The 26,673-nt window shown below is 50.5% G+C and overlaps 1 protein-coding gene and 1 long non-coding RNA gene across 3 annotated transcripts; one reads left to right on the top strand and one right to left on the bottom strand.

Moving 5' to 3' along the window:
- Window positions 1-854: 854 nt before the first annotated feature.
- On the top strand, window positions 855-5,348 carry LOC123190582 (uncharacterized). 2 transcript variants are annotated; one of them, XR_006496391.1, is made up of 5 exons: window positions 855-1,123; window positions 1,222-1,943; window positions 2,042-2,832; window positions 2,931-3,403; window positions 3,480-5,348. It is a non-coding gene; the product is annotated as an uncharacterized lncRNA (long non-coding RNA). The 2 variants fall into 2 exon arrangements; XR_006496390.1 differs by having other exon boundaries at window positions 2,931-5,348.
- Window positions 5,349-20,713: 15,365 nt separating this feature from the next.
- Window positions 20,714-22,642, bottom strand: LOC123186213 (organic cation/carnitine transporter 4-like). The gene is made up of 3 exons (XM_044597998.1): window positions 22,231-22,642; window positions 21,304-22,159; window positions 20,714-21,220 (listed from the first exon to the last, which is right to left on the bottom strand). The coding sequence occupies exons 1-3, from the start codon at window positions 22,604-22,606 to the stop codon at window positions 20,869-20,871; spliced, it is 1,584 nt and encodes a 527-aa protein (XP_044453933.1). The 5' UTR covers window positions 22,607-22,642; the 3' UTR covers window positions 20,714-20,868.
- Window positions 22,643-26,673: the final 4,031 nt, after the last annotated feature.

The raw sequence follows: 26,673 nt of genomic DNA, 5'->3' as shown, positions 1-26,673 counted from the left end.
AAGATGGTTGATGTTGATGGTCGTTGTTGTAGTTCGTCGATCTCTATCTTGATTGTGTCATTCCTTTTTTTTTCGTTTTCCTTCATCTAGATAGATTTTCGGTTTCGTATAATTTTGCTCTTTGTCGGCATCTTTCTTTCTCTCCATGGTCGTCAGATTTATGGTGGGAGCACACTCTAGAAGTTTCTGGTAACAATTGGGGAAGAGGGGGGCACGTCATTGATATGGGTCATGCCACTATAGGGTACAAAATGGGTGCACATCATTGGCAATTGCACTATCAGTTTGTCTAATTCACATCTAAATGTTCTTTAAGGATGTTATATTTATTCCGCAAAAAAAAAGGATGTTATATCTAAGTTTTCACAAACAAATAACACGTCAACAAGAAACAAAAAAAATTAAGAAAAAATATAGACCACAAACATAATGGACATCAGGTTAGATGTGACATAACTATGTCAGGCCCATTAATTAAGGGACACATCACTGCTATTTTTTCTAGTTACTCTTACTCATGACATGTGAGTGTCACCGATGACCATTCACTCAAAGTTTCTGCGGTAGTTGAACATATAAGGGCCTCTTTGATTCACAGGATTTTGAAAATATAGGAATAGGAAAAGTATAGGATTGCAGTGGCATGTCAACTTGAATCCTATAGGCATTCTCAGGCCATCCACGCGTCCACCCTTTGCAAATCTTGTTCATTTTCACGTCACTCCCTCCCTAGCTTATGTCGATGACGCCTGGGCCCGGTCGTGTGGCCCTTTGCGTCCCGCACGTGAAGCGAGCGAGCGCGCAAATATCTCTCTCGCCAGCCCATCTCTCTCTCTCCCTCGTCTCTTCTCATCCCCCTCCTCCCATCTGTTCGCCCCTCTTAACTGCAAGCAGCGGCACCGGCGTGCCCTCTCGGCCGCAAGAGCCGGCACCGGCGTGGGATGGAAGCAGCCGCCACCGAGAGAAGCTCTGGTCTCCCGTCCTCACCCTCCATGTCTCCTCTCATCCACCGGGACAAGCCAAGAAGCGGAGGAGAGGGCCAGAGGCTGAGGAGGGACGAGCGGCGCACGCGAGAGGCTGCCCTACCTATATATCTAAATGGACTCGGAGCTCGGCCACGCCGGTACCCTCCCTCCCTCCCGGGATCCATCGATTGGATCGAATCGCTCTGCGCCAGGTTTCGTGGCTGATTGATTAATTTGCCGGTTCTTGCGTGCGTAGATTGGGCAGGGATGGACAAGCTGGACATGGACGGTGACGAGAGCGCGGCCAGGCCCGACTTCGCCTGCCCCTACTATTTTCAGTGGCTATAACTACAACTACAGTTTTAACTCATGCGATTGAAGATGGTGTTGATCGGCAACGTCCAGATTTCTTTTGGCCCTGTTCTCCTGACGGAGAGGTGCTCACATTTGGTTGATCCTTTAATGATCGTTTGATTGGATCCCTTTGCATGATTTCATCTGACCTCTATGTCTTCATTGAAGATGGTGTTGGTCGGCAACGTCCAGATTTCTTTGTGCTTTCTGGTACCTCTGAAGAAAGGGTGGTAGGCATTCTCAGGCCATCCACGCGTCCACCCTTTGCAAATCTTACGTCTCGCATGTGAAGCGAGCGAGCGCACAAATATCTCTCTCGCCAGCCCATCTCTCTCTCTCTCCCTCGTCTCTTCTCATCCCCCTCCTCCCATCTGTTCGCCCCTCTTAACTGCAAGCAGCGGCACCGGCGTGCCCTCTCGGCCGCAAGAGCCGGCACCGGCGTGGGATGGAAGCGGCCGCCACCGAGAGAAGCGATGGCCTCCCCTCCTCACCCTCCCTGTCTCCTCTCATCCACCGGGACAAGCCGAGAAGCGGAGGAGAGGGCCAGAGGCTGAGGAGGGACGAGCGGCGCACGCGAGAGTCTGCCCTACCTATATATCTAAGACTCGGAGCTCGGCCACGCCGGTACCCTTCCTCCCTCCCGAGATCCATCGATTGGATCGAATCGCTCTGCGCCAGGTTTCGTGGCTGGTTGATTAATTTGCCGGTTCTTGCGTGCGTAGATTGGGCGGGGATGGACAAGCATGACATGGACGGCGACGAGAGCGCGGCCAGGCCCGACTTCGCCTGCCCCTACTATTTTCAGTGGCTATAACTACAACTGCAGTTTTAACTCATGCGATTGAAGATGGTGTTGATCGGCAACGTCCATATATCTTTTGGCCCTGTTCTCCTGACGGAGAGGTGCTCACATTTGATTGATCCTTTAATGATCGTTTGATTGGATCCCTTTGCATGATTTCATCTGACCTCTATGTCTTCATTGAAGATGGTGTTGGTCGGCAACGTCCAGATTTCTTTGTGCTTTCTGGTACCTCTGAAGAAAGGGTGGTAGGCATTCTCAGGCCATCCATGCGTCCACCCTTTGCAAATATTGTTCATTTTCATGTCACTCCCTCCCTAGCTTATGTCGATGACGCCTGGGCCCGGTCGTGTGGCCCTTTGCGTCCTGCACGTGAAGCGAGCGAGCGCACAAATATCTCTCTCGCCAGCCCATCTCTCTCTCTCCCTCGTCTCTTCTCATCCCCCTCCTCCCATCTGTTCGCCCCTCTTAACTACAAGCAGCGGCACCGGCGTGCCCTCTCGGCCGCAAGAGCCGGCACCGGCATGGGATGGAAGCGGCCGCCACCGAGAGAAGCTCTGGCCTCCCCTCCTCACCCTTCCTGTCTCCTCTCATCCACCGGGACAAGCCGAGAAGCGGAGGAGAGGGCCAGAGGCTGAGGAGGGACGAGCGGCGCACGCGAGAGGCTGCCCTACCTATATATCTAAATGGACTCGGAGCTCGGCCACGCCGGTACCCTCCCTCCCTCCCGGGATCCATCGATTGGATCGAATCGCTCTGCGCCAGGTTTCGTGGTTGATTGATTAATTTGTCGGTTCTTGCGTGCGTAGATTGGGCGGGGATGGACAAGCTGGACATGGACGGCGACGAGAGCGCGGCCAGGCCCGACTTCGCCTGCCCCTACTGTTTTCAGTGGCTATAACTACAACTACAGTTTTAACTCATGCGATTGAAGATGGTGTTGATCGGCAATGTCCAGATTTCTTTTGGCCCTGTTCTCCTGACGACGAGGTGCTCACATTTGGTTGATCCTTTAATGATCGTTTGATTGGATCCCTTTGCATGATTTCATCTGACCTCTATGTCTTCATTGAAGATGGTGTTGGTCGGCAACGTCCAGATTTCTTTGTGCTTTCTAGTACCTCTGAAAATAAGATTATTACTATGAATTCATCAGTTAAGCTTCTTCTCTATTCGAATTGAATCTGAGAAGACCCTGGAGCAATGACCTCTATGTCTTCATTCAGTTATTAGGCTTGGGCAGATCAAACCTGCAAAGTTCAGTGAAGATTTCAAAGTACAGGTAGATTACTTTGTGTTGCCCATAGTCCTATAACTAATATTGTTTCATTATAAACATCCTTTATGTGTTGCTTCAGTTATAAGGCTCGGGCAGGCCAAATCTGCAAAACTCGACAAAGATTTCAAACTACAGGTACATTATTTTGTGTTTCCTACAATCCTAGATTTCTCTAGGATGACCCAAACAATAGACTGCGGGTAGGCTGTGTATGAGACTATAGACATGCACATGATGTGGGTCTGCTTACAATAATTTTGCAATGCCGAGATTTGCTTAATAATTGTTTTTGTGCCATATACGCATTAAATTGCGTCATGCCAATCAGCACACCCTGGGAGTCCTCTCCTCCAACGCATCTGCCTCACCCAACTATCTAGAGGTAATTAGTTTGATCTGCTTCGGGTGAAGATGCCCTCTAACATGTGGCTTCTTAGTTGGACACGTTTATGTTCATGCATGATGCTCTTGCGGTGTTTATTGATTATCAATAGATCTGAGAAATTCTTTTTTTGCTTAAAAGTTTGATTATGCGTCTTTTCCTGCAATTAAGTTCCTGAAAAAAATGGTGAGTTCAACTTAGAGTTGTAGCAGTCCATGTTTGCTGACAATAGGAGCGCCCATGTATTATAAGCTAATATATGATTCAGGTTGTGATCATTGATTCATATGGTTAGTTGGTTTTTGAGAAAAATATACACACGCTTTCTTGACGGTCAAGGAGTTTCAGATAGATATGAGAAATTCTTTTTTTTTTTGCTTAAAATTGTAATTATGCGTTTTCTCTGCATTTAAGTTCCTGGAAAAAATGGTGACTTCAATTTAGAGTTATAGCGGTCCATGTTTTCTGACAATAGGAGCACCCATGTATTATGACTCAGGTTTGTAAACAGTCATCCATACCTTAGGTACGTATGTTAATGCAGAAGCACCACTATTCAAATAGACGTAGTAACCGTGTCAATTTGAACATTTTAGCAAGTTCATGCATTAACCTTAGGGTCCATCAATGAAACAAAGCCAATCATATGAATTGAAGTAGCTACTGAAATAAAATGGAAAGAACAAAGAGAAAATTGATGGTTATCTGTATGACAATTCAGAGAATGGGATAGGAGAGGTGGTTCTTCCCAACAGGAAAAAGAGTGGAGTATAGTACTGTTATCCTACCTTTTCTACTACAATCCCAGTTAGCATAATAATATGACATGTAAAATCATATTATCGATTCAATTATGATTGAAGCGACATGAACAATTATCCGTGAAATTCACTTCTAAACCGATGTATAGCATTTCACTTTCTAGAAAGGCGCTTGACTGGAATGTATATGTATATAGTTAATAAAATCATAGTGACTGATTTTTCAATTCCTCTATTATTTAGATTAGAGGTGTCTGCATGCCTATTAGCCAAGTGATTGGTATTTCCAGCTCAAAAGAGAAAGTGACCAATGTTTTGGCGTATTTTCCTATTAGGAATAAATGGATGTGCCCATGCACATATGCACACAGATTTCAGGTTACAGTGTAATTAAGAAACAAATGATACCTCATTGTGTCGTCTTGGTCTGAGAAGAGAAAAAGACATGCACTTCAGTAGCAAAAAATTGATTGTCATTGTACTATCTGTAATGCTAAGCATTTATTTGCTAATATCTCCTCAACTGAATTCGTATTTTGTGCCATTTGGCCTTTTAACTATATGGGCATCTGCAGATGGTCTGAAAACCAAGATATGCCAGAGATAATAACTATACAGGCTGCTCCAGATGGACTAAGGAAGGAAACATATCCTAGGCCTACATGCTAATATTGTACACCAATGAATGCTTCACTTATTTATACTTAATCGGTTGTGTAATAATAAGCGCGATATTAGCTTTTGTACCCATCTTCATGGTTGAAATACTTTTCTGCAATCTGTGACACGTTTGCTTCAGTTTCCATATGTCTTGCTTCATCCTATCAATATTGTTAATAGTTTATCTTTATCTTTCTTTCCCTTTATAGCCTACTTGAATGGATATAGTTCCTGAGAGGCCATTTCTTATGCAGCAAGTCCTGAAGATGGATGTTGCTTGTTTAGATATCTATGATTCGAGATTATTAAAAACGGTTCATGTCATAATGGACGCTATTTTATTGAGAGTGGCTTCGAACAATATGGCATGAACATGTTTGTTTTCTCTTTGTCCAATAATGAAATGATCTTTGTGCATATAAAATGGTTATCGATACAATAATTCTTAGTTTTAATTAGCATCTTACGTTAACTGGTTTAAGCCATTCTACTATCTGTAATACAATCCGCATTCCACATTGCGTCATCTTTCCATTTATGTCTCCTACTTATTCACTACGAACATCGCTTCTAACTCGCTTCTTGCGTCATTGGCGCAACGAGGTCATCTAGTGTGAACAAAGGTTAGTGGCCATTAATTAAGGGACACATCACTACTATTTTTTTCTAGTTACTCTTACTCATGACATGTGAATGTCACCGATGACCATTCACCCAAGGTTTCTGCAGTAGTGTGAACAAAGGTTAGTGGCTGCGATAATTTTAACTAGTGTTTTTTCTCCTATACAACCATCGTTCCTGAATCAAGCTTGCCAAATTGCTCGCAGTACTACTAACTTAGAGCATCTACATCCAGATCGACTTGACAAATCCAATCTCTCAAATGTCCGCGGACTCGCTAGATACGTTCATGGACAGTGACCGATCACGCCTCAAATAATCCATTTTATAATCGGATATCTCGAATTAGAAATCTCAAATATATACTATTACATGCAACGTAAATCAATTTTAAGCAGAGCTTGCCTGGCTCCGCCGTGCCTATGTTCTGCCGGCTGCGCTCCCCGGATTGTTGGTCCCGTCGCTGGCAAGATGGAGTATGGCATGGGACACGAGTCCGCTCATGGGAATCAACGTGCCGTTGTCTCCCATGCCCTATTATTCCTTGTCGGAGCCCGGAACCCTGACGGTGCCGGTGGACGTCAGATCAGTGATGGATCCATCTTGGGACAACTCGGCCACATCCACCACGACGCGGATGCGGCACCCAGACTTGTACAACATATAGGGTGCCGATGAATGTGCCTCCGCCTCACCAACGTCAACCGCCGCGAGAGCTGTCGCCGCTCCCGCGTATGTTGTCTCGCACGGCGGGCACGCCACCCCATGTTTGCATCGGACGATGCCCATGGTGCGTAGATCGCCCTGGCTCACCAATGGACAGATTGTGCGCCCGCCACTGCGTTCGGATGCCAAACAAACCGCATTGTCTCTAGTGAGGCGACGATGACACACCAAGCGTCGGATCCATGCACCATTTGGACGGACGCAACAGATTCCCGACGGAAGGATCCAAGCACTACCGTCGGGAGGCCTCCTCCCGGGAGCGGCGGAGTGCAAGCCGAACGACCATCTCCTTCTCGGGGCCGCGTGGGATGAGCTCGCGGTCGACGGATCTGAAGGTGTATGACTCGGATCCACTGCCCACCATGCTGGAGAAGGCCAGAGATCGGTGGACGGGAGTTTGGGTGGTGGAGGGGAGTGGAGTGAAGTGGTTAGGGTTTGATCCAGCGAACAAATAGTGAAAAGTGGTCGGGTGGGCTAGCGTGGATCGGATCCGATATGATGAGCGAGCACGTTCGCGCCCAGGGGCCTTAGATTTAGGCTGCATATGAGGGGTGTCAATCAGCCGGACGTTTGAGCCCCATTAGCGGCGTTCATCTGAATCGTTTTTTGTGGCCCGTCACTAATCAGGCCGTTCTTCAGGCGGATTTAAAGCGTTCAAATGTAGATGCTCTTATCTCTCAGCTAGATCTGCGATCTACTGAAACGTTGGTCCAGCCAGCTGCTGCCGACCGCCTCCATGGCAGCCGCACCTCAGATCCGTACATGAAGGAAACAAGGCATATCCATGATGCGTCGCCAGACCGTTCAAGCTGCTATGCACCACCTGGGTTGGTAGCCGCTACTTCTTGCCTGCCGTATTCAATACGGGGATGCTTCAAGCTAGCTGCACCAAACTGAGTGAGGCGTCGCAGAGGCCGGGCTCCACGGAGCCTGTTTTATCAAAAAAAATCAGAATATATTTAAAAGTTTCAAAAAATATCAAATCTTTTTATACAAATACATATGACTGTTCGTCAAGTTACAAAAAAGTTTCATCAGGTAATTTGATTATTTGCATGCTACACAAAAAAGATAAATATCTGGCCCAAAAACTACAAAGATAAAGCCCATTTTAATCTGTGTATTTATCTTTTTTGTATACATTACATGTTAACATATATGTTCATCAAATTTTATACATGTATACTACAAATAAACATCTATGTATATACTTTTTTTCAGATTTTTTCAATGTGTGGAAATAGTATTTTCGCTGAAAAGAAATAACGAGCTATGTGGAGCTCGGCCTCTGCTATGCTTTTTCGCACCAAAACTCCCGTTTTCATGCATGCTCTTGACGAGTGACGACGTCTTGGCAATGTAACGCAACGATGAACCTGGATATGGAGTATCACCAGCTAGCTATTGGTATCTCCGCGATATTAATATACACTCTTTTAAAAAAAACATCTCTGAAAGATAATGCCTATAAATTCTGAGAATGGACCAAGTGGTATCTCATAGAGCCATAGTAAACGGAATGTCAACTTTTATTGGACAAACAACCCTAAAAGATCTAGAATAAATTAAAAAGAATACAAACACCTATACCTTCTTCTTTTTTTTGCAGGGGAAAACGAGTTTATATTACTGAATCAGAGTGTTACACTCGTTTTGGCATTTGCTTACAACAACATCAGGCCCTGAGCTGAGCCAAACTACTGTGCGTTGTGAGCATCTTCCCATGTTTGCCAAACAATGCAGAACATCATTAATTCGCCTATTGATAGTAACAATCTTAGTTTCCCTTTCCTGGAGTAACATTTTAATCTCGCCGACCATGGAAGCTACAGGTGGACGATTGACACCAGCCTCCTGAATGTATATGACAGATACAAGCACCTATACCAGCTTAAAACATGATGAGTTGATTCCATCGTGAGGATCTAACTGTTTGAAATACACTCAATTTGCGAGACCTTTTTCTATTTGTTCTTTGTTGCGTCTGCAATACCAACGCGCTCGAGGAGTAAAACCGTACCCAGCGCACACGGCATCTTCGCCGATGTTGCCTCTGGTGTTAACTCGCAACCTCAGGTGCCGGCCTAACAACACCCCGCAACCTCCGCCTCCTCCTGCCCTAATTCGATCTGCCTACCGGTTGCCACCGCTGCGAGTCTTGACACATAGCTCCGCCGTTCTCACCTCGACCGCGTGCCTTTAAAAACCGTCATAGTTGCTTCGTTTGTTCCAAAATGAAGCTAGTGGATGACGGAGATGACGTAGAGCACCCGCCGAGGAGCATCGTGGCAGCGTTATCGAGGCAAGAGAGGTGATCTTTGTAAGCAACCGGCGAACTTTGTCGTCGGTCGGGGAGTTTGATTTGAGGCCCGTCGTCTGCTACCGATCGTGTACCGCCCGGCCGTCAACTGTCGTTCATCTATCGCCCCGCCCACCATCCACCCCGAGCTTTATATTCGGCTCACCGCCGTCGGCCGGTGCTCTCACCTTCTCCACCCACAAGGTGGTTAACAAATTGATTGTTGAGCATCGAGAACGGAGAAGTTCATACCCAGCTCCAAAATGAACTTTTTGAGAATTCAGTGGCTACTCCATAGCACTAGTTGATTTATTTTTGAAAAAATCAGCAGTTGATTGTTGTTCTTCTATCTCTTTAATTCATTTGGACCCTGTCATGTGTTTGAATTTGAATAATTTGGTTTATGAACTTTGAATTTTTAATATTCGTGAATTATGTGAACTGCGATTATTAAGTTTGGATATAATATGTAGTGCGTATACAAAAACATAGAAGAACTCGAGAAGGAATTTTAGGGAGTTAAGTTTTAATGGATCGGCTAGGAACTGCTTTTTTTGGCGGGTCAAATATAAGGAGTTAACATATAAGGGGATGTTAGTCACTAATACGCAAAACTTGCGTATCTTTTCACTGATAGAAGGGATTAGGATGAGTACAAGAATGATAGGGCACATGGCACAAAACGCAAGGCAGCGTGAACAGTTCCGAGAGCAGAGGAACAAGTAGTGCTCAGCCTGGCCAGAGGATAAAACACAGCTAAACCCACAAAGCCCCGAACAAGAGAGGCAGGCCTAACCAGCGAGATGTCCAACATCATCAAAATCAACCCCGAGGACGCCGCGAGCAAGATAGCATCTTCAAGAAGGAAAACACCGCCGTCCTCCGGTCTGCAGAATTAGACCAAGGGTTTCCCCTGAGCTCGAAGAGGGGCGATGTCGGTGTCAAAACCGGTGGATCTCGGGTAGGGGGTCCCGAACTGTGCGTCTAGGCCGGATGGTAACAGGAGGCAGGGGACACGATGTTTTATCCAGGTTCGGGCCCTCTTGATGGAGGTAAAACCCTACGTCCTGCTTGATTAATATTGATGATATGAGTAGTACAAGAGTAGATCTACCATGAGATCAGAGAGGCTAAACCCTAGAAGCTAGCCTATGGTATGATTGTATGTTATGGTTGTTGTCCTACGGACTAAATCCTTTTGGTTTATATAGACACCGGAGAGGGTTAGGGTTACACAAGGTCGGTTACAAAGGAGGAGATATCCATATCCGTATTGCCTAGCTTGCCTTCCACGCCAAGTAGAGTCCCATCCGAACACGAGACAAAGTCTTCAATCTTATATCTTCATAGTCTAACAGTCCGGCCAATGGAGATAGTCCGGCTGTTCGGAGACCCCCTTATCCAGGACTCCCTCAGTAGCCCCTGAACCAGGCTTCAATGACGATGAGTCCGACGCGCGGTATTGTCTTCGGCATTGCAAGGCGGGTTCCTTCTCCGAATACATCACAGAAGAATTTGAATGCGAGGATAGTGTCCGACCCTGCAAAATAAGTTCCACATTCCACCATAAAGAGAATAATATTTTCGCAGATCTAATTTGCTGGCTTGTTTTTGCAGCATGACGTTATGTCATGGCCCGGTGATTTTTCGAACCATTTCCTTTAACCAGCCCCGCACATAACGCGAGGCAGTTTTTCGACACGTCTTGTCAAAGCAGAGATCGTGTCCCCTTATTACGGGATTCTCATCAATACGGGCGTGGGTAACCCAACCGCGCCATCAATTGCGGCGCTTGGGGGATAAGCGAGTTTTACCGGACAAGTGGGGACGCTTAGTTTCGTCCGCCCATATAAAGGGATAAGGATTCACCTTTCTATCCACGCCTTCTTCCTCCTTTGCTCATCCGTTTTCGCACACTCGAGCTCTAGCGCCCAAGCCCACACTTCCACCTCAACCTTCTCCAACCATGTCCGGAGCGGGAGGCAAGTGGATGGTCTCCTCCGTCACGGAGGGAGACATCAAGAAACTGAGGAGAGTCGGATATCTGCCTGACGACATCGCGCACCGGCTCCCAGATGAGGGGCAGCTCATCCCCACCCCCAGGCCCCATGAGAGGGTAGTATTCCTCACCCATTTCCTCCGCGGTCTGGGATTCCCTCTCCATCTCGTCCGGGAGCTCATGTTTTATTACGGCCTGGATTTCCACGATCTGGCCCCGAACTTCATCCTCAACATCTCGGCGTTTATCGTCATGTGCGAGGCCTTCCTCCGCATCAAGCCCCACTTCGGCTTATGGCTGAAGACCTTCAATGTCAAGCCGAAGGTGGTGGGCGGCCGCCAGGCGGAGTGCGGAGGCGCCATGGTGGGCAAGATGCCCAACATAACATGGCTCGAGGGCTCCTTTGTGGAAACCATAAAGGGGTGGCAATTGGGGTGGTTCTATATCACCGAGCCGCGCGACCCTGCATGGGCAGCGGCCCCCGAGTTCCGATCTGGCATCCCCACGCGGCTCACCTCCTGGAAAGAGAAGGGCATGTCCTGGGGTAATTCGAAAGAGCTGATCGGACTCCAAACATGTATTCAAAACATGATGGACAAGAAGCTCAAGCTTGTCAACATAGTCCAAGTTATGCTCATCCGCCGGATACTCCCGTGCCAACAACGGGAGTTCAACTTGTGGGCGTTCAATCCGGCGCAACACCGAACTCTGAACAGGCTCTTCGACACGACTCATGAAGACGTCTGGAGGGTGCTGTTCAAAAGTGCCGAGGTCCCCCCCTATTACGGAGGATCGCGGATTCAGCGCGAAGCGCCAAGCCAGTGCGGTAAGCTGCTCTACCTTTCACAGGATAGTTATTTTTTCATATAGATTGACTCTATGCGGGATCTAAATTCCCGTACCTTCGACAGGACTGGCAGAAGATGGCTGGACAGATCGGCTGTCCGGCTCCTTTGCCCGAAGGCCCCGCAGACGCTCTTCTGGCGAAGATGTTGACTCCGGCCCCTTATAAGGTGCCGGAGAAGACCAAGAAGGCCAAGGGAACTCAAAAGAGTTCCCGACGCCAGGCGTCATCGGACTCACCGTTCGATGACTCTGCGGCGCACTCTTCCCCCGAAGACGAGGAAAAAGAAGAAGAAGATGCTCCCCCACCGACTGGGGGAGACAGAAAAAGGAAGACCGCCCCAACTGGGGGGGGCGAAGGGTCCAAGAAGGGAAGGACTCTCCTTCCGGACAGCTCCACCACCGCCGACGAAGGCGAAGACGAGTGGTTTCCCAGGGCCAAGCCCCTGGGGAGATCGTAAGTATTCGGATACCAAAGTAAGCCATATGATTCCTTTGTCGCACTGCTTTTCCTAATGTCGAACACAATTATGCAGGCCGCCCTGAGCCAGTATCGTCGGACGGCTCCTTGGGCTTGTGGGACATGGATAGCGATCCAGTCCCGACCGTCACCTCCCCTCATCCTGCCGACGACGCCGAGGTGTTATCTCAAGAGGCACCGGATCGAGGGGAGACAGTCCCGGAGGCGCCTCAAGGCGACCTTCCGGACTCTGGGAGCCGAGGGGACGGGGCCTCCGAGTGCTCCGAGTTCGGCCCTCAGCCGAACACCGCGCCGGACCCTCCAGCGGTTCCGGGCTCGGGTAGGTGGCCTCCTTCTAAGAGGGGCAAGACGCCTGTGCCGGTGACCTCTGCCCATCCAGAGGCGCCGGACAATCTGCTGGAAGCGCTTCACAGCGCTTCCACCGACGAGGAGCATCGCACTATCATGAGTGCGGTGATCCAGAAGGTTCAGTCCGCCAAGAGCGGATTGACTGAAGCCTGTGCCAGCCTTCTAACAGGCTTCGAGGTAAGTATTTTAAAATGTAGTAAAAATATTACCGCATAGATAGTAGCCTCTGATGCTTTGTTCGGTGTTCACAAAGAAAAGCCGAACAAAGGATGAAATAATATCGCAGGAGTCTAATATAGGTGTGTCAATATGCGTATGCAGGCTTCGCTGCTGGCGTCCGTCGCACTGACTGCGGAGGTCACCGTACTAAAGCAGGACCTCGAGGGGTCCAGGAAAGAGCTCGGCCTTGCCAAGAGGCAGCTTGAGGAGAACAAGGGTAAGTAATACCCCGTCTATAGATATGTAAAAAAGGACGCGATTGCAAAATGATAGGATCATCGTATGTTTGTCAGGGGCCACGACCGAGGTGGCGACCCTGAAGCAAGCACTAACCAAGGCCGAAGATACAGCGGCCAAGGAGCGCACCGAGCGAGGGAAGCACGAGGCTCGGGTGGGCGAGGTGCAGCAAGAGCTCCAGGCTCTCGTGCCAAAGCACGAGGCGTTGGAGCTTGACTCGAAGACGCGAGAGTCTGAGCTTGTCGCGGCCCTTGAGAGCGCAAAGAGTGCCAAGGCCGAGGCCCACAAGGCCCTCCAGGAGATCGACGCATGAAGAAGACAGCGGCGGGTAAGGCTTTCTATATGCAAAGCAAGCATGTAAAAGTAAATTACTGATTACTTACCCATATCCGGAGCTCTTCAGGAGCATTCGCAAATTTGCCCCGCAGTGTGTCCGATGCCGCACAATTTTACCAGGCCGAGGACGGAAGCTTGACGGAGAAGCTATTCTGGTCTCAGTATACTGAGGCCGAACATCCGGTGCCAATGAGCGACCAGCTGAAGCAGATGGTCTAGCTACATAAGGCGGCCGATCAGGCCATGAAGAGCTTTATAGTCCGGCTGTGGCCTGGCGACACCCTTCCGAACAGCTTCTTCGGCCTGGTGAGGCGGCTTGTGGATGCCTGCCCACAGATGGAGGTCGTCAAGCGATCTGTCTGCATTGAAGGTGCACGCCAGGCTTTCGCCCGTGTGAAATTGCAGTGGGTCAAGCTAGACGCCGTGAAGCTGATCAAGGAGGGGCCGCCAGAGGGCAAGGAGCACCGCCACCCTGAGATGTACTACGAGGGTGTTCTGCCGAGTGCCCGTCTTATCGTGGATGAGTGTTCAAAAGATGTAATATTTGAGTAAACTCGCTCGTTTTATCATATATTTATGAAAACATGTTTCATATGCGCTATGCAACGCTTGTTTGAATTTAAAATATTACCTTCTATTTGGATGTTTATCCAATCTGAGAGATGGCTAGTCCTCGGCTTCTGCCCCCATGCCACGAGTGCTGGGGTGTTCGGGATAAACCTGAGCACTCTTGTTCCCATATTTGGGTCCTTCGAGGGAGGTGCTCAGCACAACGAATAAGGCAACCGAACTAATAATGCTTTATCACTCTCACTTAGCCATAGAATTCTATAATTTTAAATTTCGGCGAAGCCCCTGGTATTCGGCAGGCCGAATTCGGGGCGCGATACATGCCTGTAAGCCGGACAGGGCCGGCCCCTCGCCCTAAGCGGCATAAGTCTTTAGGGACTCGAAAAACCTCGCCGAACAGCGACCAGTCTCTCGCCTTATCATGACAGTCAGTTTTAGCTTTTTCTACTGAGGTGCTAAGCCCGGCAGAATCGCAGTAGTTCTCCTAGCGCTATCTTAGCCGATAGAGCGGAACGTAAGGTACCAAAACGTAGGAGCCGGGCAAACCCAACATTTGACCAAAGGCATGATTCGGAGCTGATGCATATAATGCTATAAGTTCGGGGTGCCGCACTTGTGAAAGTGTTCGGACTTTTCACACCGCATTGTGGGGTACGTAAGCCCCTGGTGTATTGGCCGTACCAGAGTGTACGGTTGCAAGGCGTCATTAATGAACACACACACACACACACACACACACACATATATATATATATATAACAAGAATGCAATAATAGTCGTAATGTCATGCATTGTTTATTAAAAAATTGCGTTAAAGCAGAGTGATACAGATAGTGCGATAAGGAAAGAGTAGGACTATGTCTCTTCCAAGGGCAAGCTGAGAATGATATTAAATTGAATATTTCACTCGTTACTGTAATCAACCTGGGAATTCCGTGGTATAACGTAGTTGTCTGCCTCCTTGGTAGCTGCATCATGTGTTCGACAATAGTGCTGCCGGACAGTGTTTCCAGAGATTAAGATCCTCAAAGAAAAAGGAAAATAACCAAACAGGAAGCCCCTAGTGCGATTTAGGCCGCGTTTTGGGGCGTGTCGCAGTTGTGCCCCCCTTCCCACATGTGCCCATGGTATTTTTAATGCGTAATTATGTACGGGCGGCACGAGTTTCGCCGCTGGGCTGGGATTGGGGTGGCCGCCGTATTGCTACGCAAGCTCAGATCGCGCCAGGCAGTCTATTTGCCGATTGCCCCGAGTGCGCTTGAAGGTGTCCGGGCTTTGAAGCGCCGAACTGGTTGATTGCCTTGAGAGGTTGCTTTGCCCTTCTGCTGCGAGGGCCGCGGTGTGCTCCTCTGTTCGGAGAGAGCGCTCTGTGTTTCCATTGACTGTAATAACTCCGCGAGGTCCTGGCATCTTGAGCTTGAGGTATGCATAATGCTGTACCGCATTGAATCTAGCGAATGCGGTTCGCCCGAGCAGCGCATGATAACCACTGCGGAACGGGACTATATCGAAGATTAACTCTTCGCTTCAGAAATTATCCGGGGATCCGAAGACCACTTCCAGTGTAACTGAGCCTGTGCAATGGGCCTCTACACCTGGAATGACACCCTTAAAGGTCGTTTTTGTGGGTTTGATCCTTGAGGGGTCTATACCCATTTTGCACAACGTGTCCTGATAAAGCAGGTTCAGGCTGCTGCCGCCGTCCATAAGGACTCGAGTGAGGTAAAATTCGTCGATGATTGGGTCTAGGACCAGTGCGGCGAATCCGCCATGACAGATACTAGTGGGGTGGTCCCTGCGATCGAAGGTGATCGGACAGGAGGACCAAGGGTTGAACTTTGGGGCGACTGGCTCCAACGCATATACGTCCCTGAGCGCACGCATCCGCTCCCTCTTGGGGATGTGGGTTGCGTATATCATGTTCACCGTCCGCACTTGCGGGGGAAACCTCGTCTGTCCTCCAGTGTGCGGCTGTCGGGGCTCCTCCTCGTCATTGCTATGCGGCCCCTTGTCCTTGTTTTCAGCAATTAACTTGCCGGCCTGCTTGAACATCCAACAATCCCTGTATGTGTGATTGGCTGGCTTGTCTGGGGTGCCGTGTATTTGACACGAGCGATCGAGTATATGGTCCAAGCTGGACGGACCTGGCGTACTTTGTTTGAATGGCTTTTTCCGCTGACTGGGTTTAGAGCCTTTGAATCCGGCATTGACTGCCGTATCCTTAGTATTTTCGCTGTTAATGCGGCGCTTATGCTTGTTGCGACGTGACCTTCTATTGCCGTCCTTGGTATCTGAGGTACCATGGTTCTTCGATATGTTATTTCTTCATCGTCCGCATCCCAATCCTGTTGGCCATAATCCGGCCAGGGCTCTCCTGACAAAAAGAGAGACCTTAGTGAATTCAAAATATCGCCGAAGGGCGAGTGCTGAAAGATATCCGTGGCGGTGAATTCCATGATCGGCGCCCAATCGGATTCAATTGGCAGGGGCGCGGGCGGTTCGGAGTCAGAAAAAGAGTCCGGCACCTTAGAGTCACGGGCTGCGCAGAGGATTATGCTGGTGTTCGGCTCGATCGCTGTTGAGACTGCAGCCCTTGAAGCGGTGTCGAACCACCTGTCCTCGATTGGCGCAGTTGGCTCCCAACTAAGGGGCGAAGCTGATGCGGGCGCGGCCTCTGGGGTATTGTTCGGCGGCAGAGCTAGGTCATACCCATCGCGACAGTGCGGCACGCCCGGCTGTGGCTCGAATCCGTCGGAGATCAAGTCTCCGCGGATGTCGGTCGTGTAGTTCAAACTTCCAAATCTGACATGATGGCCACGGGCGTAGCTTTCAATCTGCTTCAGATGGCCAAGCGAATTAGCCCGCAGTGCAAAGCCACCGAATACGAGGATCTGTTCGGGGAGAAAAATCTCACCCTGGACCGCATCGCTATCGATGATAGTAGGATCCATCAAGCCTAACGACGACGACACAGAGGAACTCTCAATGAAAGCACCAATGTCGGTGTCAAAACCGGCGGATCTCGGGTAGGGGGTCCCGAACTGTGCGTCTAGGCCGGATGGTAACAGGAGGCAGGGGACACGATGTTTTACCCAGGTTCGGGCCCTCTTAATGGAGGTAAAACCCTACGTCCTGCTTGATTAATATTGATTATATGGGTAGTACAAGAGTAGATTTACCACGAGATCAGAGAGGCTAAACCCTAGAAGCTAGCCTATGGTATGATTGTATGTTATGGTTGTTGTCCTATGGACTAAATCCCTTCAATTTATATGGACCGAAGAGGGTTAGGGTTACACAAGGTCGGTTACAAAGGAGGAGATATCCATATCCGTATTGCCTAGCTTGCCTTCCACGCCAAGTAGAGTCCCATCCGGACACGAGACGAAGTCTTGAATCTTGTATCTTCATAGTCTAACAGTCCGGCCAATGGAGATAGTCCGGCTGTCCGGAGACCCTCTTATCCAGGATTCCCTCAGGCGCAGATGAAGGCCATGTCAACGCCTTCGAAAATGGAAAACGACACACATGAGCATCGCCACTGCTAGCATAGGCTAGCCGAGCAGAGATTTCCCCTGGCCAAACTCTGAGCAATTCTAAAGTCGTCGGACCTAAAATCGGAGATGAGGAAGCAACGGTTGATTGGAACCGCCACATCGGAGGGGCCGGGGTTGGATAGGTCGCACCTGCCGTCGGAGGGTGGCACCTGGCACTACAAAACACATGAGCATTCGATCTTGCACCAGGCATGGAGTGCAGGTGTGCAGGGTCGGGTGCGGTGAGGCAGAAAGAACTGGCATAGGGGAAGCGATGGCGACCGACAACGCCGACAAGTTAGGACTGGAGAGAGCGTAGATCCGAGTTGCTAGGGCCATAGCCATCAGGACGTCAACAACAGTGTTGGCTAGGGTTCCCTCTTTGTTGTCAGCGGGTGCAACGTGAGAGCTTAAGTATAGGTGTGGGCTATAAGAGTCGTTTGAGAGGTTAAATTATATACATCGGCTAGAGATGCCCTACCAACCGTTGTGAGCTTGGCCTACATAATATGTTTTCCCCAGCCTTAGTGTGCGCGCATACTCTCTCTCTCTTTGATATTCATGCAATATTTAAGCTATGAGAACCCATAATTTGATTTTGTCAACACGTGATATTTTTTATTGCGATGAAACACGTGAACCAATAAACAAACCTTCCCTGGCATAAAATGGAACACCCGAGGACGTGTGAGTCGCTCTGGTTTGCGACACGGTGTCAGAGTATCTCCAACAGCCGCGCTAAACTAGCGCCGCGCCGCAAATTAGGCCGTTTTAGCGCGCGCGCAACGCGGCGGGTCGCTCCAGCGGGCGCGCAAAAACGGCGCGCGCGCTATAACGGGTTGGGCGCGTGGTTGAAAACACTTACCCGCGCGGCGTATTTCGGGCGCCAGCTACAGCGCGCGGCACACTCGAGCGCTCGCGCCGCACTCTCTCCTCTCCTCGTCCTACTCCCCGCGCGCGCCGGCGCTGGCGCCCTGCCACCCACCCATGGACGCGCACACCGGCGCCCCGCTCACCCCGTTGTACAGCCGCGACCCCCCCCCCCCCCCCGCCGCCGGAAACCCTAGCGCGGGAAGCGCTGGCCTCGCCACCGCCGGAGCTCCGCCGAGCGTCGGCCTCACGCGCAGCCTCTTCTTGCCGCCGCGGATGACCACGGCGCCGGGTGGCGTCGCGCCGGCGCCGTCCCGTGCCGCCACCGCACCGTCGAAGAAGGTCCCCAATGCGGCGCGGACGAAGAAGGACAAAACATCCGCGAAGAAAAACAAGGCGGCGGACGGCTCCGGCACCACGAAGGCGAGGGGAAAGAAGCTTGCAGGGCGTTCGACGGCCGCGGCGGCTACCGAAGCGCCGGCGAGCTCACTCGTTTAGCCGGCCGCCGACGCGCACCACGTGTTCGACGAAATGCCCCCAAGGTGAAAAAAATTCCAACTTTTCTTTTCTTCTTATTTTTTCAATGCATCATCATCACATATAGATAGGTTATTTGCATTGTTCAAAAAACTTTGTAGTCTCAACGATGATGCATACATGTCCACTATGGGTGTTGGGTCCAACAATTCGCATTGGTCTCAAACCAATGACATTCATTTCGAAGACCATGAGTTTGAGGTGGACGAAGAGGGTGAGGGAATTGTCGAGGCGCCGAAAGGAAGAGCGGGCAATTACTCAACCAACGATGACAAGTTACTATGCCATACTTATTTGCAAGTGTCGAGGGATCCATCCATTGGAGGTGATCAAAGTAGAGACGTGTATTGGGGGCGAATGAAACAACACTTTGATGCTCACAACTTGAGTGGAATTGACCGCTCCGAGAGATCACTTCGGTCCCGATGGTCGACAATCAACTCGGATTGTCAAAAGTGGGCGGCCGTACAAAAGGCAGTTGAAAAGATTAACTCAAGTGGCACAAATGAGGATGATCGAGTAAGTGGCGTCTCATATATGTTCATCATACTTGTTTTTGGTGACCGAAGTGCTAACTTGTTTTGTTTTCCTTGTAGTACAACATTGCACAAAACTTGTTCAAAGAAGAGACAAGGACAACCAAGAAGGGGAAGATCAAGAAAGGCAGGGTCTTTACCTTGCCTCATTGCTATGAAGTGTTAAAGGATGATGAGAAATGGAAGAAGCGTGATGGTTTGGAGGATTTGCATTTGAGCAACAAACGGAAGCGAGCAATTGAGATGAATGATAATGAGGAGGAGGATGATGCATCAAGTGATGACGGCAAGAGAAGCCCCACACCCAACTCGGTTTCATACTCGAAGCCAAAACGACCGGATGGGTGCAAGAAAGACAAAACCGAAAAGAAGAAGAGGAAAGGAGATGATGAGCTCAAAAATGCTATGGAAGCTATTGTGAAGGCAAGGGTCGAAGCCAATGAGGTGAGGAAAATGGCAAGGAACCAAGATGCCGTGGCCGAGGAGAGGAGGTTGGCGGCTGAGGAGAGAAGGGTGGCGGCCGAGGAGAGAAAGGTGGCGTTGGAGGAGAGGAAAGTGAGCAACGAGGAGCGAGCTAAGTTGTTGGAATGGGAGAAGCACTTATTCTTCTTGGACACATCTAACCTCAATGCGGCGCAAAAAGAGTATGTCAATCTTGCCCAACAAGAAGTCTTGATCCAAAAAAGAGCCTTGGTTCGTGCAATGGGTGGCGGTGGCCTCGGCGCCATGGGTGGCGGTGGCCTCGGCGCCATGGGAGGCAAGGGTGGCTTCGGAGCCATGGGAGGCATGGGTGCACATCCGGCCGCCATGGGAAGCATGGGTGCACCTCCGGCCGCCATGGGAGGCATGGGTGGCTTTGGAGCACCCTCCGACGCTATGGCCGCCATGGGAGGCATGAGTTTTGCTTCTCTCATGGGAGGCATGAGTGCACCTCCAGCCGCCATGGGTGCAATGTCTTTCAATGTGCCTTCTCACACACATTTCCATGAAGATGTCGTTGAAGATCTTGCCAACACCGTCGGAGCTTCACATGATGCGGTGCGTGATGAGGAGAGGGAGGAAGATTCATCTTCGGAGGCGGAAGATTCGTCTTCGGAAGATGAGGACGAAGACGAAGACGAGAAAGATGAAGATTGATGTGTCTTTCATGTCTTGGACATTAGTTTGCATTTGAATTTGGTTGGATGAACTTGTGGGCATGATTTTGAACTTGTGGGCATGAACTTTTATTCATCAACTTGTTTGTGTCAAATTTCACATGTTCATTTTTTTCAAAATATCATATATGCAAAATGCCCGGCGAGTCGCGCGCTGTATTTTTGCGCTCTGCTGGAACGGCGCGCGCGCTGCATTATAGCACGGCTGCTGGAGCCAGCGCAGGCGGGCGCGCAAAACCAGCCGCAGCGCGCGCGGTAAACAGATTTTTTACGCGCGGCGCTTAGCACGGCTGTTGGAGATGCTCTCATATTTTGACATTTTTCGGCGCACCGACACACGCCGAAACTAACTAAATTTCGGAGTTCTCTGCTGCACCTTCGTCTTCACTTTTAGACACCCTCTCTCCTTTCTCGAGTCCAGCCATGGTGTCATACAAGGGCTTGTTCATCGTCTCGGGCTGGCATAAGAACAACAGCCCGCCGATGATCCCCGACATGCCGAACACCGCGAACGGCAGCCGCTCCCCGAGCACCACCACCAGGGGTGCAAGTATGGCACCCATCTGCGACGCTTGCATCGCGCATCCGAGCACCGCCGTCCGCACCACTGTCGGGAACAGCTCCGCCGTGTACACGGCCAACAGGTTGTATGTCGCCGATATCCCGAAGATCCCCACCACCCCGCACACCGTCCTCACCACCCTGCAGTGACATGCAACTGCATGTGGTTAATTGGAGCAAAAACCTGTCATTCCCATGCTAACATACAGGAAGGGGTCAACTACCTCGCGGCGCCGGCGCCGGCGATGAGACTGCCCGCCGTGCAGAAGACGCCGCTGAGAAGCGTCATGCCGATGGCGACTGGTTTGCGGCCGAAGTGCTGAAGAAGCATCGCGGTGAGCAGGTAAGAGGGCATCTCGGCCAGCGAGTTCAGGACGACGCTGACGTAAAGGTTTGTCTTTAGGTTGACCACGTTGAGGCTCAGCCCGAAGTACACCACTGCGGAAAGGAAGTGGATGATCACCGAGAGCACGAGCCTGATCCGCGTCGTCGGTGACCGGAACGCGTCTATGATTGTGCCCGACGACGACAGCTCCTCAGCCTTTTCTCCGGTGCCAACCTGAGCGCCGTTGACGTCGTCCCCCTCGTCGTCAAGCTTGAGCACGACGTTGTCCGGGATGCATCTGCCGTTGGCGGACGCGATGTCGCCCAAGACGCGCATGGCGTCGTTGGCGCGCCCGCGCACAAGGTACCACCGCGGAGACTCGGAGACGAACGGCATGACAGTGAAGACGTACGCAAGGGAGGGCAGGGAGGTGACGGCATAGAGGAGGCGCCATGAGGACTGGAACATCACAGCGACGCCGGCGAGGGCTGCGATGCCCACGGAGAAGAAGTACATGGTGGACATGCCGGCGGCGCCACGGCGGGAGGGCCCGATGGGCTCCGTGGCGAGGACGAAGGAGCAGAGGCCGACGCTGCCGGTGCTGAAGCCCGTGAGGAGGCGCAGCGCGGCGTAGACCCAGTAGTTCGGGGAGAGCGCGGTGAGGAGACCAAAGACGGCGTTGAGGAAGCAGAGCACCAGCAGGCAGCCCTTCCGGCCGAGAAACGAGTCGGAGAGGTGCCCGAACACGCCCGCGCCTGCCGAACCCACGGGATAAGTCACTTATATGAGCAAATAAAACAGCACCGGAGACGAATGGCCGACGTACCGATCATGCACCCGACGAAGAAGACGGCCTGGACGAGGCCGACCTTGTAGCGCTCGCCGCAGACGAGGCCCCACTCGGCCACCGTCGACGAGCCGCTCCCCTGCTCCCACTCCCACCCGGCCGCAGCGCCGGCGCAACGGTCGCCGCACCGCCCGTCCCCCGCGGGGCACGACATGGCCGGCTCGCGGTCCGCGAAGATCATGACCATGGTGTGCATGGCCTCCAGCGCCCACGCCGCCGTCACCATTACGAACTGCCGCAGCTGCCACCGCCCGAACTCCCCCGCGTGCTGCGCGAGGGCATCGTCGATGCTCAGGCGATCGCCGCCGCTGCTGCCGGAGGCGCCATTAGCAAGGAGCGCCTCGGCGGCGGACATTTGATTCCTGCTTTCTCTGGCGCGGGGGTGTGTGCGTGTAGGTGCTCGCGATCGTTGGAGTATTTGTAGGCGGAGGCACGTGCGCATGTCAACGGTTCTTCACAGCTAATTAATCACGGGAGAGGGACTCGTGTAGTAGTGGGAGCGTGAAGGCGCACGGCTTCACAGATCTGCGAGATACAGTTTCACATATTTGACTTGCAGTACAACAGTGTAATAGCATCTCTAGCAGATTCTGTATAACTTCGATGAAACGCACTTTTTCCAGCCATTTTATGGGATGGCCCAAAAAACGGCCCGAACAGGTCCGCTAAAAAGGACCCGGCCCGTAAATTGTTTATGGAAGCCCGTAAACTGCCCGTGATTCCGGTATATATGCCGGCTCCGGGTCGATTTAGGGTTCCCGTCTTGTTTCTCCCCCCATCCACCTCCACCGCGAAACCTCTCCTCTGGCGAGAAATCCCTACTCAAGCTACGATTTGCGGCACCGTCCCCCACTCAAACTTGCAGAAGTGTCGATGACTGCTGGTGGTTGGGGTGGCCAAGGGGGGCGCGTTGGGCTCGGCGGCGACCCACTCCTTAAGAACTGCCACGACGCGGAGGCCGGGAGCTCCTCCCTCCGCTCGCCGGTGGACGAACGGCGGAGGCAGCAGGCGCGCGACCGCGCGCCCGCTCCCGCAGCGCCGGCTATCGGGCGTGGACAAACTTCTGCCACCTCGACCGCATCTTCTCCCTGGCTGTCGGTACTAAACCGGCAAATCTCGGGTCGAGGGTCCCGAGTTGTGGATCTTCAAACGATGGTGAACATGAGACAAAGGGCACGATGTTTACCCATGTTCGGGCCATCTCGAAGAGGTAATTAAAACACTACGTCCCGCTTGATTATATTGATGGTGGAGATCGAGTACAGGTTGATCTATCTCAAGATCGTATGTTGTCTTCTAAACCCTAAGGCTGGTAATTATGATTGTGTCTCTATGGACTAAACCCTATGGCTTATATATGCACCAAGGGTATCTAGGGTTACACATGATCGGTTGCCAACTAGGGATAAGCATGCCGATAGATGAAGTAGTCCTTGAAGTACACGCCAAGTCTTCGGCAGAGTCCATCTTGGTGACGTCAGGGTTCGAGGCTTCCGGAGTCCTTCCTTGTGAGATCGGTGGGAGATTCCCTTTAACGGGGCCGCCCGCTAACCACATGTTTTAAGGGTCATATTTTGACATCTGAAGCCTTGAGATAGCTTAGCCTCGAAGGCCTGCCGCATAGGTGTGAACAGTGTTCTGGCCTCACAGCTTTTACCGAACCGTCACCACCCGTGGCACTTAGGCAAGCCAATTATTGTAGCTCGAATCGAGGACTGAGGTAGTTCTTTCTTTTTTTAGAGAAAAGGCCTTGGCCCGACTTTATAAGTAAAGCCACACGGCAGCGTCACAGACCTGAATAACCCAAACAATTAGCGAAACACCGCGAATCCAGCGAACGAAAGCCTGGAGCAGGCGAAAGAAGTTTCAGAACGATACATGGCACCCAGCCATACTCGGCGCGCAGGCCGGAGGGGGAAAGGAGACTACCACCAAAGAGACAGAACCACCGCAGCAAAGATCATCTGTTTGGACCCAGCCCTGAGAAGAAGGATGCCGAAGCCCGAATTTTGGCGATGAGCACGTCCAGGGCATCTCGATCGTCTTCTTTAGTCAATAATCTCCACTGCTGCAATATGATACAAGATTTGAAAAGAACGTCAGCGGGTTTAGATGGAAAGATATATTCAATAGTAAATTTGTTCATAATAGTCCAAAGAGCCCAACATAAGGCACCCAAGCCAACCCAGAACACCCTCTTGGTGACCCCAACCAGAACCTTGGCTAGGGTCCTAAGCTCAGAGAAGGACGAGGGATTCCAAGAGACCTGAAGCCATGAACTGACACAGCTCCAAACGAACTTAGCCAGGACACAATGGAAAAAGATATGATCCGTGTTTTCCAAAGCACAACAGAGGTGACAAAATTCCGATCCAGGACCATTGCGCTTGCGAATCTGGTCAGCCGCAGGAATCCGACCTCTGAAAGCTTGCCAAAGAAATATCTTAATCTTAGGAGGCACTTTGGACTTCCAGATATTAGAGAATCTATTCGAGGGGGTACCTCCGATTAGCCTAGAGTAAAGTGACTTGACCGAAAATCTGCCAGAAGACGAATGAGGCCAAACAACATAATCCGGAGCCTCCGAGAGCACAGGGAACAGGGCAGAAAGACTTTGCCAATCCTCCAACTCTTCAGGAGACAGGGAGGGGCGAAAAGCCAGGTCCCAATTATTATCCGTCACCTCTGCGATGGAGATGTCCGGCTTAGGACAGTAAGAAAACAAAACCGGGAACTGAGCAGCCAGAGGAGCATCTCCACACCACCAATCCCGCCAAAAACGAACAGACCTACCATTGCCCACGATAAATTTAACATGCTCCAAAAAAATTGGTCTGACTTTGACAAGGTTCTTCCAGAATTGAGACCCTCGTCTAGCAGAAGCAAACAAGGGGCTAGATTGAGGGAAATACTTGGCCTTGATGATAGAGTACCAAAGAGAATCAGCCCCAGTAGTCATAATTTTCCATCACCACTTAATTAATAAGCATTTGTTCATCACCAACGTATTAATAATGCCTAACCCCCAAGGTTCTTAGGCCGACACATAAGCTGCCACTTGACTAGTCTATATTTCCGCTTATTATCCGCCGCATTCCAATAAAATGCACCTCTGTGTTTGTCAAAGCCAGCGTGAGTGCCAGCCGATAGGAGATAAAAGCCCATAAGGAACATAGGAAGGGATGAAAGACAGGAGTTGATTAAGGCCACCTTGCCAGCGTTAGTATTGTATCCGCCGCGCCAAGGAAGGACCCTGTTCCCCACTTTAGCGACAGCCGGGGCAAAGTCCTTAGCAAGAAGTTTAAGAGGGGAAATTGGGAGGCCCAAATATTTGAATGGAAAGGAACCTAAAGAGCAGTTAAGAAGCCTGGCCACACGCAAGGCTTCCGCATCATCAACACCAGTAACTAGAACCTCACTCTTGGAGAAGTTAATCTTCAAGCCAGAGACCGCTTCAAAGCAAAGAAGGATGAATTTCAAATTGGCAATACACGCATCATCCAGCTCAACCATAATGATCGTATCGTCGGCATACTGAAGGTGAGAAACCCCTTCCGGAATTAGATGAGAGACCATCGGACTTATGTGACCACATTGAGCCGCCCTCGTGAGGATACAGGAAAAGGCATCGGCCACAAAGTTAAAAAGAACAGGGGAAGCAGGATCCCCTTGATGAAGACCCCTGCCATTGGCAAAAAAATTACTAATATGCCCATTCATCGACACGGTAGTGTGGCCCCCAGTGACCAACTGCATGATACGATGCACGTAAGCTCCATCAAAACCTTTCGCGAGCAGGACCTGCTTCAGAAAAGACCAACTGACCGAGTCATGTGCTTTCTCAAAATCTAACTTAAGAATAATCGCTTTAGAGCTCCGAGAGTGCAGGTCATGCACAATTTCATGCAAGGAAAGAATACCATCTAAAATAAAATGGCCCTTAATGAAAGCAGATTGGAAGGGGCTAATAACTCTATGAGCAACAGGAGAAAGGCGATTAGCAAAGCCCTTAGCTGGGAATTTGGCAAAATTATTAATCAGAGCAATAGGACGAAATTGAGAGATTAAATCAGCCCCCTTGACCTTGGGAATCAGAGTAATGACGGCGTAGTTCAAGCAGGAAATATCGATATAACCAAGGCAAAAGCCCTGTATGACACTGCAAGCCAGCTGCTTTAACTGAGGCCAGAATTTTCGGAAGAAAGGGATAGAAAAGCCGTCAGGCCCGGAGGCCGCATTCGGGTTAGCAGAGTTAACAATGTCCCAGATTTCCTGATCAGATAGGGGGATCATCAACGAGGCATTGTCCTCGGCCGAAACTTTTAAACCCATGTTCCAGAGAAGGGGAGATCGAGAAGCCCGAAGGAGGTTTCGCCCCAAGCAAAGAAGAGAAGAAGTCTCGCACGTGATTCATAATAACAA

This window comes from Triticum aestivum, chromosome 2A (assembly GCF_018294505.1).
Source record: "Triticum aestivum cultivar Chinese Spring chromosome 2A, IWGSC CS RefSeq v2.1, whole genome shotgun sequence".
Lineage (NCBI taxonomy): Eukaryota > Viridiplantae > Streptophyta > Magnoliopsida > Poales > Poaceae > Triticum > Triticum aestivum.
This window is presented reverse-complemented; position numbering and strand designations above follow the sequence as displayed.

Excerpts from the sequence above, each read along its gene's own strand:
- LOC123186213 (XM_044597998.1), bottom strand. The coding sequence starts at position 22,606 with ATGTCCGCCGCCGAGGCGCTCCTTGCTAATGGCGCCTCCGGCAGCAGC. Across the intron at positions 22,160-22,230 it reads CTTCGTCGGGTGCATGATCG|GCGCGGGCGTGTTCGGGCAC; the intron begins GTACGTCGGCCA and ends TGGGTTCGGCAG. Across the intron at positions 21,221-21,303 it reads GCCGGCGCCGGCGCCGCGAG|GGTGGTGAGGACGGTGTGCG; the intron begins GTAGTTGACCCC and ends ATGTCACTGCAG.